Source organism: Lotus japonicus, chromosome 4 (genome assembly GCF_012489685.1).
Source record: "Lotus japonicus ecotype B-129 chromosome 4, LjGifu_v1.2".
NCBI classification, from domain to species: Eukaryota; Viridiplantae; Streptophyta; class Magnoliopsida; order Fabales; family Fabaceae; genus Lotus; species Lotus japonicus.
The window spans coordinates 24,987,916-25,006,288 of NC_080044.1; the positions used below are offsets into that span (position 1 = coordinate 24,987,916).

An 18,373-nucleotide genomic window follows, 5' to 3' on the forward strand; every position below is an offset into this window, starting at 1 on the left:
ATGCAAGGGGTATATATAGAAAATGATAATAAATATTACTAAAATTTAGTAGGGGTCTTATATAAAGGAACGTCATGTCTAAATGTTCAAATATCGAGATCTATGAAAGTCTGGGTTTTTGCCTATTGAATTTGCTCTAGATGTGTAGTTATGATACAATTTTTTCTTAACTTTACACCCTCAAAAGTCATTGAAATAAAGGGTAAGGTTAAATATGTTCTAGATAATCAAAAAACTCATCTATAGCTTTCGGTCCCTTTGATTTTTTAGTTTTATTTGAATCAAGAACAAGTGACGTCATAGTACATGAATAATTTTTTTGTTCAGCTACCAGCTTATGTGAGTACTCCTCTATGCCTACTGAGTATTGGGGCTGGGCTTTCCAAACAGCAGTAGCAGTATACTTCATTAATCTCCTTCAAACTTCCTCCCTCAACTTTGAAATTCCAATTTTCAACCTGTTTCATCACGTCCCTGATTAGGCTTTTCTTAAGGTTTTTGGGTGTTCTTGTTTTCTTTTAAGACCTTAAAAACCTCACAAGTTAGAATTCAGGTCTCAAGAGTGTTCTTTTCTGTGTTACTCTACTTCTCATTGTGAGTACAAATTTCTTGGTCCCTCTGGTAGAACATACGTCCATAAGGTGTTATATTTGTTTAGTCAAAATATGCATATAACTCGTTGCTTCAATCCAACGATTCATCCTCTTTTATAATCATACAACTGCTGTTTTACCCATTATTTCTATACTTCCAACAGTTTCTAATCTCCCCCCACTAGTCCTGCACCGAATTCTCTATGGCTTGATGTTTTTTCCTCTCAAGTCACTACAGCAAACTCTAACGGTAATGAGTCCGCCTTTATAATCCTCTACAAATGGTTCCTCTTTTAAATAATCATTCAATGCAAACTAGTCCAGTCCTGTAACTATACTAATCTCATACTTCATCCCACTCTTTTAAATGTTCAAATGGAACCTACCACTGTAAAGAAGGCTCTTGCTTATCCTAAAAAGGCTGCATCAATGAAGTGTGAGTATGATGCCTTGATTAAAAATAAGACTTGGTCCTTAGTTCCTCTTCCCCCAAATAGAGAGGCTATTATCTGCAACTGGATATACAAGAAAATCCTGATGGTTCAGTTGATAAAAACAAGACTTGGCTTTTTTGGGGGTTTCATCAACAACTCGGGTTTGATTATACTGAAACTTTTATTCTGGTTATAAACCTATTACTGTACGGGTGATTCGATTCTCACTCTGTCTTACACAATACATCAACTGGATTTAAACATTGCCTTTGTAAATGGAACTCTTGAGGAGGAAGTGTATATGCAACAACCTCAAGGTTTATCCACTGATAAGTCAATGGTTGCGAGTTGCATAAACCCTATGCAAGTTTCATAGACACTTTAATATTCAACCATCACTCGCCCAGATTTGAGTTGTGCTGGGAACATGGTTTGTGAATTCAAGTCTCAACAAATGGAGTCTCACTGGAAGGATATTAAGAGCATATTGGCAGTACTTCTCATGGTCTTTATCTTGGACCAGCTATGTGTTATAAACCGTTTTCTATCCTATGTTGTCGTGATGCTGACTGAGTCTCTCGTCCAAATGGTAAGAAGTCCACCTCAGGGGCATGTCTTTATCTTGGATTGAATATGGTTTCTTGGTGGTCGAGGAAGCAAATAGTTTTGTGTGAGCTACACATCTCTCACTTGCCTCCAACCATTTTCTGTGACAACCAAAGTATTGTTTCTCTATCACACAATTCACTCCTTCATGCGCAAAACAGATGAAACTAGATTTGTTTTGTTAGAGAAAAGGTGTTGAGTATAAGCAGATGATTGTTCAACACATACAGTTTCCAGTAGCTAATTTCTCACAAAGACACTCTCTCCTACCAGATTTTTCAAAGTCAAGTCCAAGCTCAGTATTTAAGATTCTCATGTAGTTAGTTGTGAGATAACTAATAATAGTTAGTTGCAGTTTATAGTTATTAGCATAATTGATTTTGTTATAGACAGTTAGATTACTTCTTCTGTAAGCTTCCTTTTATCATGGTATATACATAAGTGAAACTATTGTAACACTACATAGTGAATCAACGAGAGTTCCTCTGTTTTCGATTTTCTCTCCCTCTCTTTACTGTTTTGTAATAACAGGTTCCAAATCTGATGAAAGAAATTTTGAGGACTAAAAGCTGATGCAAAAAATCTATGTGGGCACCCTCCAGCTGACTAGAACCACGTGGGTTGGGGATTAGGTAAAAAGTGTGTCAATAAAAGCATGGATCAGGCCACTTCATTCATTGCATTAAACTTTTTCATGTCTTCTGTATTTAAACATGTATGAATATTGAATGAGCTAAGACATTGTTTGATTGATTGTTTGACCAAGTTAACATTTTATTCTAAGAATAACATATTGTTTTCAGTAAATTTTAGTATTATTGTAAAATAAGATGTTGGAAAGGTTTTCTCAAAGCTATTTTCCAAGTCAAGGCAAGTATCTATGTGCGAACTCATAGTCATGTTATCTTCCTTTATTTATAACAAAAAAGAAGTAGAATACCATGTATTATGAGACGAGTGCTCGCCTGATGTTCAACCAGTTAATCAGTTAGCCTCACAATGACATCCTTTATCAGTTACAGACTGACAGTTGCTTCTGATTGACTGATATTTTATTAACTTATCAATCTCTCGTCATTGCTCTGTTCATTTCATAATCAGAAGTTTACAATGTCTATTAACTTCATCACAAATTTCTAATCACCAAATAACTGAATAGCGGAGAAGCTCAAACTCTATCAAAAGAGCATTGCTTGATGTTAATTACATGATAAAAAAAATCCTTGATACAAGTGTTTAGCAATTGAAATTTCAACCCCAAACCATAATCCTTGAACTCAATTCATGGTTTGATCTTTCACTAGACTTCGCGTGTAGTGAGAGCTTTACAGAACCAGGTTGCTGTTTTCATGAAATAAATCTTAAGCCAGCTATTGCCAGGTCTTTTCTGCATCCTGTATAAACATTCCAGTAAGAGGTCAAGTTGGTCCCTAAGATTAAGCCTAGCATCAAGCTTGATTGGTCAGACACCATTTAGTAAGCATAGATTCGACTTTCAAAGGTACATTAAGTTAACTTTGATCTGCAAGTTTCTTCCCAACAGATGTAAATCAAAGCATTGGTCCAAATTGATACAGATTGGATGCCAAGATAGCAGGCACAGACTTCTCACAGTACATTAAATTTACATTGATCTTATGCAAAGCGGTTTGAGATAGATTTATTTCTCTCGTCTATCATGAAACAGATCAAGACTTTGACAACACCTGATCTGAAGGCTCTGTAGCACCAGAAATTATGCCACCTTAAGGTACACATAATATTTCCTGTGAAGAATTAATGTGGTATCTCTACATGAGAAATGATTTTCCTAAATAATAATAAAGTTAGTGTGGTTTAACATTTAGCTGAGTTTCAACAGAGTAAAAGAAACACAGAAGAATTACATCTACAACGAAAATGCAGAGTCTACAATGCACTAATGCAGCAGTTAATATTTTACTACCATTCACATATTATGTTTACATGCTATCAAGACAATAGCATTTTAAACAATATTTTGAGCTCTTGTCATTCATTCATACATACTTTTCATCAAAGTTGGCATTGGCTTCAAATAACGTAATCCAATATTTTTTAATTCACCTTTTAATCATCACCTACGGAATAAAATACATATGTAATTCTTAAATGAAGCTGACTACTAAGTTAGCAAGCAATAAATTGTAGAAAATTCCAATATGTTTAAGGAACCATTTGATACACTGCATCTTCATCCAAGTGTCAATCATTCATGGCTATCTTGAATTACTGGGCAAGATTACCCATGTATCGTACATGTTAAAAGGATTACCATAGGCACCTCACATGTTCTAGTATCTCAGTCATGAATTTAAGTTTTCTATATGCAACCAAATAAGAGAACCACAACAAATAAATGTAGTGAAATATAAAACAAGTAGAAAATTATACTCATTGCTAAAGTAACAGCCATCAAGCAACTGCAAACAGAAAAGTCACATATGAAGATATATTTCAAAGGACCACTAATGGATGGTAAAAGATTATCAGAGGCATGACTATTGCTGTTAGACATAAAATCACCTGAGTGGAAGAACAAAAACCTCCTTTGTTCATTATAGTTCAAATCCACATTGACAATCCTGCATAATAATGGTTGATGATACAATGCTTCCTAAGTGCAGCCATGAGCTTTCCACGATATGTTTGTTAGCTCTTCTTATTGCACAAGGATGGCATCTCATGTCATGACCATCTCAACTCAAATATTGTTCACAAGACACAGTTATAACTCTCAGGGATCAGATGATCATTGTATTTGCAACTCGCCAAACAATAAAAGGAGTTGAACTATTGAGGCAAGAAATTGGGCATACTCAAGCTGCAAAGAGCATAAGAAAAGTTACATTCATTGTCTTCAAACTGAAAATTTTAACAATATCACATTGCCAAGTCAATTCAGCAGAATTTATTAACAAATGAAACTTTAATTTTAAAAACATAATTCATCAAATTGCAAAAATAGTAAATTTTTAATTTAATCAAAATAGGAAAGAACATGCAGGAGAGATATAAGGTAATTCCATATAAAGTTTGGCTGCATGGTTTCCCGAAGTGTTCTTTGATATATTAAAAGTCCTCTTATTCCAGCCTTTTCACATCATATCATTATAATCTCACCAAACTCAAAACAGTGCTGATAAAAACATGTAAAAGTAGCTAATTCTCCAATCCTCTGCTCAAAATGAATAAGAATTTTTTTGGTAAATATGGTATTAGAAGATGAAGATTCATATATGCATATCCCACCAAGAACATAGACATGCTTTGTACAATAACCCTGATACTGTAAGGCCACTAACACTATAAGACTCCAAAAACACTTAACATTCCTAATACTCTAACACTCCCTCAGGATGAAGCTGACTAAGCTCTCAGCTTGTTACAAATCAATACATTTAATAAGAGAAAACAAACAAATATATAATGGGCAGGAATCAGGATAAACCACTGAGCTGAAGAGACAACATAGTAAAATGAGGCATCCACAACACTGCTGGAGAGAATATAACAAAACGATAGCCAGAATGATTCAAGAAGAGTATTAGATAGAAGGAATGAAAAACAGCCAAAAGATCAGTAAGGGGCTGGAATGATGCACCGCTAGACTAGTAGAAGATAAGAATTGAGAAAAATTTAATCTGGCTTGAATTGGCTTGATCTACAACTTGTTCTTGAAGAGAATATAGTAAGCAAACAACAATGCAACAGAGCCAAACAAGGCAAACACAGCCAAGAGTAGTAATCCGCGTAAAATCAGAGACATACATACAGAGTCAATTAAATCCAAACAGTACCAAACATAGGGAAGAAAGCACGATGAGGTATAGACACAGCAAGCCATGCAGTAATAAGCAAAAAAGTGGAACAAATACAAAATCCAATGAAAAATTAGAGACAAATAAGACAATCAACAGAGTATCCATGAGCTCGTCTTGCTGTCTTGAATGTTGAGCCTACGTGCGACAGAAGGGATGAAGAGGATGCTATGCAGACTGACGTCTCAGAACAAACTATTTAGAGCCTCTCCAGCTGGTGTCCGTGTGATTATCCTGTGTGTTGTGGAAAACTACCTGCACTCTTAGCTGCCTTTCAAGATGGCAAATCTTTCACCTTTCATTGGTTTGGCAGGGCTCTTCATCCAAACATGTGAATGCAACAAAGATATGGCCAAACAGGGTCAGCTGCTGTCGCAGAGTGGCTCAAGGCCTGAAACTAGAAACTGGGGACAAGAACTGGCAGGAAAGCTTGACGTGAGTTCACATGTATTAGTTGCCAATTCCACTGAAGGGGAAGCTTGATGTGCTGCCACGTAGTGACGTAGAGGACTGCTTCCAAAATGTGGCTGCAAGTGGTTTGGAGATTCCCAGTGAGACATGGAATCTTAACTTATTGGCAAATAGTGAGATCAATTAATAGGCCAGAGGCAGGGAAGGTGAAGAAGTGAAGATGGCAGTTGCAATGGCAAGGATTAAAAACATGCCACAGAATAAATGCAGCTACTGATGCTGACTGGAAATATGCGAGTCATCTATGAGAAGGTGTGGATAGCTAATACTTTGATCATCGGAATTAATGCAAAGCAGACAGGAAGGAGAGTCACAGACTCACAGGACAGATAAAGCAAGGGAGAAGCAAAATGAGTTCCATATTTTGGGAACTCAAAAGTGGAACAATGACCAGTTAGGTCATGAAGGATGGTTTCATGAAGGCAAGAGATAATAACAAGTGTAGCTAAACTGTAATGAACTTTTGGTCATGCTTTATCACACTGACCATGTAAATAATATATACAAAGTTATTTGGTGGTTACTATCATGGTAGTGCTTATCCTGCACCTCATGTTCAATGGTGTTTGTTGTTAATACTCATCATGGCAAGTGGGACAGTTCTTGTTTGAGTTGTTTTACACTCTATACCATGCATCCTGGGTGTAATACTAATATCTAGTCCATGTGTTTCATTTTCCATCAACAGAATACTCTTATCTATACTTTAGCTGCATTATCATTCTTATCACTTAGGATAAGCTGTTCATGCGTCATATTGCTTTCATATCATGTTGAAAATATAGGTTAAAAGAAGAAAAGGAGAGAAACAACAATTCATTCATTATGAGATCCCTGAATGGTACAAAATGCTAATAAGCTAGGTCAAGTACTTGGGCAGTATAATTAATACTTTCTTAATCCAATAAGATCACAAGACTCATTAAACATTATGTGTCCTATTATTCTAATTAATTTTAATATATAATAATGCTTCAGTCTATTTCCCACCCTCATTTAGACAATATTGTGATTTTTTGTTGCCTGCCTCACTGTGTATTTGTCTCTAATAATAATTCGGTTTAAATATCTACTGGTTTAAGGAGGTACATACTGATATTAATGGATTTCAAATTTTCTATGTCCAAATTTCAAATAGACTGAGTTCTCTTAAATCATGATTACCCCCCTGTCCCTCACAACTTATTTTCTTACTTTACAAACAAAGTTCATACATGACCATAAATACTTCAAGTATCCCATCATATCACAAGATCTGCATATCAACAAATCCTTATAATCTAAGGTACCTTTATCCTGTATCAGTATCCTCCGCAGTCTGCAGAAATCTCGATGAATTAGCAGGAAGCTTTCCAGAAACTTGTAGAAAACCAATCTACAAATTAGGAATAGACGTCAAAGATATTCCCCTCTGTTTGCATCTTTCAACAATATTTTGGGCCTCATCAATACAGTCTTGCCGAACCAATGTTTTAATAATAAAGTTACATATATATGAATCAGGAGAGCAGCCATTTGCCTCCATTGAGTAAAACATCTTCTTAGCTTCCTCTATTCTGCCACATTCAGACAGTGCCTCTATAAAAGCACTATACGTGTAATTGTCTGGATTCAAGCCAGATCTTGACATTGAATCAAAAAGCTTTTTAGCTTTCTCAATCTTATTCATCCTACAGAAAATTTGAATCAAAGCATTATAAGAGTAATTATCAGGGCTTATTCCTTCCTTTTGCATTCTTCTTAAAAGTTTCACTGATCTCACAACATCCCCAATTGCGCATAAAGACCGAATCAAGATATTGTAAATAATAGCATTTGGATTGACCCCCCATTCAATCATCTCAGTAAAGCATTCAAAAGCTTCCTCAGTCATCTTTCTTCGACAGAGACCATCAATGATAGAACTAAAAGTGAAGATATCAGGTTTAAGGCCATTCTCTAAAAGCATCACCAGCAGCTCCCGTGCCTTAATTATTGTTCCATCCTTGCAATGTCCACCAATAAGGGTATTGAAAGTAACAAGGTTGGGAGTGAATCCTCTAAGCTGCATGTCTTTGAAAACATCAGATGCTTTATCCACCAGTTTGGCTCTGCAGAAGCAACTAATTATCATGTTATATGAAAATATATTTGATATTAGTCCATCACTAAACATTTGGTTGGAAATTCGATCCCCTTCCTCCCTCCGTTCATCCTTGTACAATGCTTCAATAAGTGCAAGATAAGTACCAATGGCTGGCTTCACACCTCTTTTTCTGAAATTTTCAAACACATCACATGTCTCTTTCACCTCTGCTCCCTTAACCAAACAAGCCATTATAACATTGAAAATGGAATTATTAGGAGCATAACCTCTTGCTAGGACTTTTCTCAAAAAGATAATGATTTCTTTTGCCATAGAACTATTTGCAAGGCAAAACAGTATGGTATCACAAGCTAACTTAAAATGGATATGCTCGGTGTCTAAAAACTTGGATAATAATAACTCAAGTGCCTTACTTGGACCTGCGCAACGGAAAACCCCATGAACTAATGTTCTAACAGTGGCTTCATTTGGATAAACCTTACTCTCCTTCATTTTTTCCAAAACGCCAAAAGCTTCATCAACCCTCTTAGCATTGCAAAATCCATCAATTAGCATTGTATATGTGAAAACATTAGGAAAATGCCCCCTATCCTTCATTTGCCTAATCAAACGAAGAGCCTCATCAACCACACCGACTTTACAAACTCCATGAATCAGGATATTGTATGTAATCCTATCAGGACAACAATTGTCCCCCATCATCTGTTGGAATTTCAGATACGCCGAATCGATTGAATTCGACTTCACCAAAGCATCAATAAGAGCATTATACAACCTGGTACTTGGACTAAGATTCAAGAATGAAATCTGACCAAAAACATCAGCACAATATTTAGCCAAACCAAGCCTACCCCAGCTTCCCATCAACACACAAAGCAAATCCTCAGTGACCCTACAACCCGATTTCTGAACATCCTTAAGAAACTCAACAGACAGCACAACAGGACCTTTCCTACACAACGTGTTCCCCAACACACGCTGAACCGAAATGTCCTTTGCCAATTCAGGGTCGACACTCGAAACCCACGAGTAGATCTTGACAGAGTGTAATGGGTTTTCTTGGTTTTGAAAGATGCTGACAAGGGAACGAGGATTGAGAAATTCCCTGTTTGATAGCAGCTCGTGTTGTAGTAGCAGGACCCAGTCGGTTCTGGACAGAATCTGTGAAATGTGTGGGTGGTCGATGGGTGTGGAAGATGAAGAAGGTGGAGCTTTGCGAGAAAGTGTTGGAATTTGAGGTTTTCTGTGAATGGGGTTGGAGGGTTTTGGTGGGTTGATGAAGCTGAAAGGTTTGTGAGGAGAGTTTGTGAGTGGGGTTGGGGTAGAAGAAGATGGTAAAGATGAAAAGGGTCTCTTCATGTTTTGTGTTTATGAGAGGGTGAAGAAGGGAGTGAGAGTGTAATGGAGCATTGGAGAGCGAGTGAGTGAGTGAGTGAGCATTGGATGCAGATCATTTTGTTAAGTTTTATAATTTATGAGTTTTACATTATATAATGCGGTTATTTCATTTTATTTACATTTATTTCGCTTAAACGCAAAGTGTAGAGTCGGTCTAAACGACTAAAGCTAACTTCGGCTAATGTTATTGGCCATCTTATCACGTACGTTGCATCAGCCAAACTTAGTCTAACACTTGGAGTCGACTGCGACTCTACGAGATCGATATGAAAATTAGATTGGACCTTTTTGACATATGTCCTGACAGCGACACTAACATGATTGTTGCATCAGTTTTTGGCATTAGCGTTAGCATTTGGCCGGCGCTATTGAACGTTTTTTTTTTGTAAACTTGTAGTGAACCGGTTTAGCGTTGACTTTTGCCTTATTAGACACACACTATTTAGCATTTTCTTGTCTGTGAGTGTAACTCTCCTTAAACCTTACAATTGTAAAATCTCTACTGAGTGTACATATTGCAGGCAAAATTCATGTATGATATTGTAACTGAAACTGTGTTGAACAAAGTAAATATAATTGGAGAAATGGTAAGCTGAGAAAGATAACTGTAATCTTTTTATTTTGATATTTAGCAAGATATCCAACCATGCAACAATACACTGAGAAGAACAAAATGCTACAGCGCCTGAACTGGTCAATCTCCCCGCAGAAGATGCCATGTTACAACACTTATTTAGCTCTATAATATATTCCATACTGCATGCTGTCTATCATACTCTTGGAATTTAAGGAAGAGTGTACCCTGTAAAAGAAAGAGGTAAAATTAATGCAGTACACTGAAGAATTGATTAAAAGAAGAATGAGAGTACAAAAAAAAGTGTATTAGCATCTCTCTTAATAGTATATGTCAAAGTTGATGATTTGTAAAACACTAGTACATGCAGTACTTTTATTTTCTTTGATTCTTGACTACTTTGTAAAATTTGCACACATGTTCTCTTAGTGTGTCAAAAATAGAAAATCCATATCTGCTGAAATACAATGACTGTGTTGTTTATCAGCTCTAGCATTCTTTTGCCTAATTTAATTAATTTCTGAAACAATATTCTTTTTCACGGGTCTAATCAAGGAAACAAGTTTTTCATTTAGGCTTTGTTAGGTATATTATATGTGGCCTTCTTCTACCATCTCTAAGCCAATTCTAATTTTATGTGGCAGTGATATTTTACAATTAAGAGGATGTGAGTGGATTGTTAGAAGTATAATATAAAATCGTTCATATTTTACTTTAAAAGTATAACTTTTTGAAATAGTTGGTTTGGTCTAGATTTCAATATTTTTGTCCCTAATTATTATGATAAAAAGTTAAATTTCAGTGTAAGGTAGGAGAACTTGTGCATTATCCATGTATGTTTCAAGCTAAGTGCTCTTGTGTGAGATTTGTGAGTTTAGATGTATTATATAAAATCATTCATAAGATCGACTAAGTTAAGTTTTTAGAATAGTTAATTCGTATTCGTATTATAAAATTTTAACTCATGAGGACCAAGTTCAAGTTGTGGTTACTTACTTCCACATTTCTTTCCTGCTGGTCTGTTCCTGATGTTGCATCTCTTTGGAATAGTGATAGCAATACCAAGATTAATCTTGGCTTGCTTTGCCAGAGGTGACAATAGGACAGCACAGAGACACCTTGGAGAGGTTCTGAGCAAAGCACCAACTCTGGCACAACAAGCTGGTGGAACTTTTGCCCTGACATTACGAGTGGCAGCCAAACAAGGACTAAGACTTGCAGCTGCAGAACCAATAGGGGTCCTTCCACATTCTCCAGCAGCCTCAGATTCCAAAATCAAGATATTTGATGCCAACAGAAACATCAGAATTGTGGTAAGGAATGTTCTAACCTTGAACTCCATCTTCACCTTTCTTTGAAATTCTGCTGACAGTACTGATCACTGACTAATATGATTTGTTAGAGCACACTGAATACTGATGACCAGCAGCACCATGTTTATATACTATTTGTAAAGTGAAAAAGGGGCCAGACATTAGCACTAGTGCGGTGGTTGTAGCTTTAGGATAATTCAACCTATAATCATAATGTCGCTGCAAATAGCTGAGAAGGCCGGTTCACAATGCAGCATCCCTTAGATTGGCTTTAATTGGGAGGTTAAGTTAATTTTGGGGAGATAGTGAACCTAAAGCAGAAGAACGTGTACTAATGGGTAAGCATCAAAGACCATTAAATTTTAAAGTTTGGGTTAAGTTTAATTCTACCCCAAAAGCAAGCTTGAGTGAGGGCTGTCATACCTTTTATAAGGACTATAGTCACATTTCTTCTTCAGCTACACATTATTAATGAATGTGAGAAACAAGACTCATTTGTATTAGAATTAGGGAGGCCTAATTCATTCTAAAAGCTAGCTCAAGAGGTTAGGGTTGTTATAGCGTGGAATGAAACGGGTGACCCAAATACGTGGAGTCAGCAAATGGATCTAGGATAGACTCTCATACCATATTAGAATTAGGGAGGTCTAACTCAACCCAAAAGCTAGCTCAAGAGGTGAGAGTTGTTTTACCCTTTATAAGCATTTGATTTGCCACATCTCTAGCCAACGTGAGACTCTAACATGGATCTAGGATAGGATTTGATGCCAAATTATAAATTGGAATGCTTGTACTCAAACACAAAAGTTAGCTCAAGAGTTGAGGTTTGCACTACCATTTATAAGCACTTGATTGACCACATCCCTAGCCAATGTGAGGCTCTAACACTCTCCTCATGCTCAGGGTTGGACATATGAAGTGTGGAATGAAACAAGTGACCCAAATTTAGGGAGTCAACAAATGGATTTAGTGTCGAGCAACCACTTATCCCAAAAGTTTAAGCTGTTGGGTAAGGGTCACTTTAATGATTTTATATTATATTCTAACACGCCCCCTCACGCAAGAGTCAGGCTCACCTACCATGTGCTTAATCAAATTCTACTTTTTTAAATAGAAAGTGAGGGGAGCAATGATCGAACTCTAGACCTCTCGGTCATAGGCTTTGATACCATGTCAAACAACCACTTATCCCAAAAGCTTAAGCTGTTAGGTAAAAGTCACTTTAATGTTTTATATTATATTCTAACATTTAGAATAGACTCTTATACCATATTAAAATTAGGATGACTTAACTCAACCAAAAAGCTAGCTCAAGAGATGAGGGTTGCTTTACCTTTATAAGCATTTAATTGGCACAATTGGACGTGTTTGATATATTTTAGCCATATAATAGAACAAGACAAGGCAAAATAAGCGGTATATTTTGATACCATTGAAGGAATAGAATTAAATAGAACAAACCAAAACAACATCGTTCATTTTGTTGAATCTTTAGGTTAAACACTACCTCAACATGATAGTATCAAAATAATAAACATTTTTTATTACATAGTAGTGCTTCTGCATGCTTTCCTTTTCAGCTTCTAGCATGATGGCAGAGAGCTTAGAGGTACATCCAAGGTAGGTGTGCTGAAAATCCAGTGTGAACATAGAACAAGTTGGACAGATCACAAAACTTTGATCATGCACTTTGAGAGACTGCCTCATAATTTGCTCCACTAAGCATGCTTGGCATATAAGATGTGTACACGTGGTTTTGTTTAGCTAGTATGCGTAAAAGATTTCTGGTGTGTACTACTGATGGAATGAAATTCAACAAATTAATTGGTTAATCAGGTTTTTTTTTTTTTTTACATTGGAGTGCTCCTACATGTAACATGATTAGAAATCAAGACTAGAGTCCGTAAGAATGCACAAGTTTGGATTGCATAAAAAACATTAATTGAAAGAGACAGGTAAATAGTTTCTCAAACGAGTGACGACATTTAATAAAGAGAAAAAAATATGTGACCATGTAAATGGTTTCTTCTATTTCTAAAATTGTGAATCTACTTCTATTTTTTTAAAGCAAAAGTTTATTGAAATATAACAGCATTGAGAAACCATCCTCTCAATGATGGACCATAACAAATTCAAACAAGACAAAAAACGCAAAACCTATTCCAGGATACAAGCTTAAACCAAAAGAGACAGAATCCAAAAGACTGCCTCCACCAAAACAAAACTCAAACTCCACCAAAACAAAACTCAAACTTGCTAAACAAAAATACCGAAATCCAAAACCCAAAAGTTACCGCAAAACCAAAAATGAGGAACAAAAAGCAAAATGTTGAGGCCGCTTAATGACTGACGCCACAACAATCCAGATTCCACCACCAAGCAATACCAAAGCAAAAGAAAAACCACCAAGCCTAAGTTGAAAATCATCGAGACCGAATAGCGACCGACGTGACAATGATCAGCTACCTCCACCCAGGAAGCGACTCATTCCATAACGACACCATGAGAGGCGGGGCAAAGCGTTCTCCATCAAAGCAGTTGTGACTGTGGCGAGGGACACACCTAGCAGGACGGATGACATGCGTCCTATCAAGGGGCGGACGAAGGCCACCTGCTTTGATAAGAATATACACTTAAGAGATTTTAGGGAGCGTTCGTCTAAGGCAGAGCCTAGACTTTGTAAGGGCTCTTGTGCCGGGAGATTATGAGGCCTAAGAGTCCATTAGAGAGATAGGATTGTGTTTTGACCACCTACTATAAAAGAGAAGGTCAAATTTGTGTGAAGGACTTTTGGTTACACGATAGTGGCTAGGTTATTACAACGCTCTACTTCCACTAGGGTTTTGGATCTACGCAGTTCTTATTGTTCACTAAGTGAGAACAATTGGCACCGTTAGTGGTTGGATCGGGAAATACAATCCTAGATTGCGTGGTAATTGAGTTTTATTGGCTTTATGGAGATGCATTACAGGAGTTGTAAGGTTACGTCGCAGCGACTGTGTGTTTCTCTACCGAGACGGGTGAATCATAGGTGAGATCCCGTTCAAGAAGAGCACTGCAACTCTACAAGGTTTCTCTTCTCACAAGAGTAATGGTAGAGAATTTAAAGCACTGACCCTCTAAGTGTTTGAGTTCAGATTTGACTTTGGATCACTCAAGAGTTCTAATTCTAAGAGAGAAATAAATGAAGAGATTCGACTCTTTTAAGGTTTAGGGTTCTCTCTTTTACTTTGCAGATGTAGTGGCTGAGATTTGACACTTAGGAATTTTTCTGCTTTGAGCTTTGAATGCTTTGAATGCTACTGTATTTGAATTTTGAAATGCAGCTAGATTTTCATTCCCAAAGAGTTTTTGAGATCTTGTTTGAAGAAGAAGGATAAGTAATTATTAATTGCTAGATTTGAGATTGATTTTTAAATTTTTGAATTTTGGATGGAGAAGGTATGAACAAAATGGACATTCATATATTTTTTAGTTTTTAATTTTTTTTAAAAATTTATTCTGTGTTAATGGTGAAGATGATGTTAAGATCATTATATATGAATATTGAAAGAGATAAAATGGGGGGTTTTGGTATAATTTTATTAGGAGATGAAGTTAGGTTAGTGTTAGTTTTAGTTTTCGAGTTAGACTTTTAATTAGAAAAGAATTGGGGGGCTTAATTATAAATAAAAAGATTTAGTTTGTATTTAAAAATAATAATAATAACACGTCATTTAATGAAATGACGTCGCATGTCCACATAGGTCCAAAACGGACACCTAGTCACGACGGCCAGAGCTTTTTAATGGCAAGGTCAGTTTCCAAACAAAAAACCTAAGTTCGAGGGCGTCCATAGGAAGATTTTCCGGCGAGGGACGAAAATCAAATCTCGCTCAAAGTTCAGGGACAGTTTTCACGTTAAACCCTCAAAAATATAATAACAAGTATATGTATGACACAGAAAAACTTTTAAAAATGAAAATTAATATTTAAGTTACGATATACTGAAATTCCAACAAGGGAAGAAACAAGAATTACTTTGAGCATTTATTGGTTATAATATCCTCATCTTTTTACAATAAGCAAAAATATTATTTGACATGTATAAGTTAAACACTTAACAATTATGAGTCCAATCCAACTTTTTAGCCCAGCTCTGGTTATCCCAGCTATGATACACACCATCTATTCTCAAAGACCAATAGATCTTTTGATGGCTTCCCTCTGATTTAGGATCATAGACATAGAAAACGTTGCAGAAATTTTTCCAGTTTATTTGAACAATTTTTGTATCAAGACTGTTAACTTTGTGAAAGCTCTTCCTGGTTGTAAATTAGCCCGAACTGCATTGGCATAAATGAGGGACACAGGGGGTGAGCCGGAGGGCATATCATCACCAATAGAAATGAAGAGTATGTTGATTTTGGACCCAGTTGATTGAAGTCTGCGTGAAGTTTCAGAAACTTTGATAGAATCTACAAATGTTGAGCCATTAAACAAACACGTTATAAAAAGAAGCATTAGGGTGGCATAAAATGAAGTAGACATTTTGTTTGTTATCACTTCACAAATTGATTTTGATTTTCTAATTTTCTCACTCAATAGTTAGCCCTCACTAATACACACACATAGATAAGGAGGTTTGGTGTAGTTACATAATAGAAAATGTTATGGCCTGTTTGGTAATATATATTGGTATTTTAAGGCTTTTTTAATCTTGATTGACCATAAAAATTTCTCTTTAGTTGGAAATTATTCAACAATAGTCAAATCCTTTGTAAAGTATGTTAGGTAATATATATTTGGTATTTTAAGGTTTTTTTAATCTTTTTTTGACCAAAATAGTTTCTTTTTAGTTGGAAATTATTTATTATTCAACAATAGTCAAATCCTTTGTAAAGTATGTTGGTAATATATATTGGTATTTTAAGGCTTTTTAATCTTGTTTGACCAAAATAGGTATATTTGTATATGTACTTATCTCACAGTGAAATATCATTTGGAATTAGTTGATAGTTTACTGGATTTACTAGAAATTAAACCCCTGCGTTGCACGGGCTTATTTTTAAGTTTTTCTAATTATATGGAAAAAAACTTGAATATTATATAAATAATTGACAACGCAAGTTGAGAAGGGATGAATAAACACATGAAGAATTGGCAATTGATATAATTAGCTTAAATAGCATGAGAGTGAGAATAATAAAAAATTTTGAAGACGAAAGGATTGGTTGGAGTTTCAATTATTATTATTACTTCGTATTATTTTTTTTTTGATAAGCGGAGTTTCAATTATATGGAATTCCAACTGCATTCTCAATGGTCATAGAGTAGTGGAAGAAGAAAAGGCTCACCTCTAAGAATGAGTCATTCATTAACGGATAATGGAGAATGGAAGTTTTTCATTTTTAAATTTATTCTTAATGCAATTAAATTTATAAAATTACAAAATCCCTTTTAGAAATTGATTATTTTAAAATGGTGGTTACAGGAAACCAAGAGTTTTAGTTTATTGTATTTAAATGAGCATGACAATGATCTTATATCACATAACTTGACTTTCAAAAAAAAAATATATCACATAATTTATTGTTATTTATATCACATAACTTATTTAATGCTAAACATTTCTTTTGCAATAAGAAATTTTTTAGTAGTCATACAATCACTTTAAGTAAAGTCACAAATACATAAAGATATAGATAGATAGATATTGATAAATAGAATTTTTTTTATTTGAAAATTATTTTATCTAAATTATTTATTAAAAAATATTTAATATTTAATTTTTAATATTTGTCAAATGCAAAGCCCTAGTCAATTTTAAGTTTATGAATGTTGTTATTTAATTTTAGTAGTTGTATAGTTTTTTATTATATAAATATTTTTCAGTTTTTAATATATTTTATATTTTTTTATTTTTTAATATATTTAATATAAATGTATGGGAGCTTTATGGTTTAATGCATTTAATACATGCAAAACCTCAAGTCTCCTTTACATATATATAGATAGATTTATATTTTTATCTTTCTATTTATTTATTACTAGTACTTTTACCCGTGCGATGCACGGGGATATTCATTTTTATTTTTTGTGTGTTTTTTCTAAATCTTTGTGTTTTTTTTTTATATTTTGTGGATTAAAAGTACTAAATTTATTTTAGATATATAAAATCATAGATTTGTATGTTTTTTTACTTAATGTTTGTTTTTTATTTTTTGAGTTGTTCTTTAGTTTTTGCCTTTTGTACTAAATGCTCCATTGATAGTATTTTTATATCAATATTGTACACAAAAGAAAATTCAGCAGCTTGGACATCCAAATTTGAGGACTTAAGAGTTAAAAATTCAGCAATTTGGACATCAATGTTGTACACTCTCATTCACAAACAACACAGAGGGTTAAAAATGCAAGTGTGGGTTAATTACTTTCTTAAAAAATCTCCACCCAAGAAAAAAACTAACCCCAATATAAGTTGATCCCCAATGTTACAACTCTATGGCCCTATAATAAAGTAAAAAAATATCAAAATGTGACATCTCCGTGTTACATATGTTAAGTATATAAATTATCAATAGTATTTTACATCTTCATGTCCCATATGATAACTAAAAAATATCAAAACGTGATATCTCCTTGTACATATGATAAGTAAAAAAGTTCAATGTCTTAAACTTGTTTTTATTTTTTCAAATAATGTTTTTGTAATTTATTTTATGATAAATCCAAATTGCACATTTTTTTTTTATATATTTCCATTTTTTACTTTTGATTAATTTTAGATTACTTTGCACTTCTTATTACTTTATTTTTAGATTATATTTTTAAAGTTCTTTTTCTTTTTTAAACCAAAAAAAATATTTTTCTTTTTTATTTAAAAAGAATCAAGTATCATGTAAATGATAATGTGTACAATAATCATAAGTGTTTAATTTTTTTGAGGTTATTAAGGGATCAAAAGTGTTGACGGAAGCTAACGCCAGGGAGGTTAAATGCTATTTTTTTAGGTTTAGGGACCACTTTTGCACATTTTTTAATTTTGGGGGACCAAAAGTCTTAATAAGCCTAAAACAA

General features: G+C 34.7%; 2 protein-coding genes across 3 annotated transcripts; both read right to left on the bottom strand.

Moving 5' to 3' along the window:
* Nucleotides 1-2,667: 2,667 nt before the first annotated feature.
* On the bottom strand, nucleotides 2,668-9,465 carry LOC130711847 (putative pentatricopeptide repeat-containing protein At3g16890, mitochondrial). Of its 2 annotated transcripts, none has more exons than XM_057561610.1 (3): nucleotides 7,233-9,465; nucleotides 4,178-4,475; nucleotides 2,668-3,027 (listed from the first exon to the last, which is right to left on the bottom strand). In XM_057561610.1, exon 1 carries the CDS (start codon nucleotides 9,386-9,388, stop codon nucleotides 7,319-7,321), a length of 2,070 nt encoding a protein of 689 aa, XP_057417593.1. In that variant the 5' UTR covers nucleotides 9,389-9,465; the 3' UTR covers nucleotides 2,668-3,027; nucleotides 4,178-4,475; nucleotides 7,233-7,318. The 2 variants fall into 2 exon arrangements, with proteins under 2 accessions (XP_057417593.1, XP_057417594.1); XM_057561611.1 differs by having other exon boundaries at nucleotides 2,668-3,399.
* Nucleotides 9,466-10,020: 555 nt separating this feature from the next.
* LOC130710672 (non-specific lipid-transfer protein 3) lies at nucleotides 10,021-11,423 on the bottom strand. The gene is made up of 2 exons (XM_057560015.1): nucleotides 10,998-11,423; nucleotides 10,021-10,229 (listed from the first exon to the last, which is right to left on the bottom strand). Exons 1-2 carry the CDS (start codon nucleotides 11,341-11,343, stop codon nucleotides 10,213-10,215), a joined length of 363 nt encoding a protein of 120 aa, XP_057415998.1. The 5' UTR covers nucleotides 11,344-11,423; the 3' UTR covers nucleotides 10,021-10,212.
* Between the last annotated feature and the right edge of the window lie 6,950 nt (nucleotides 11,424-18,373).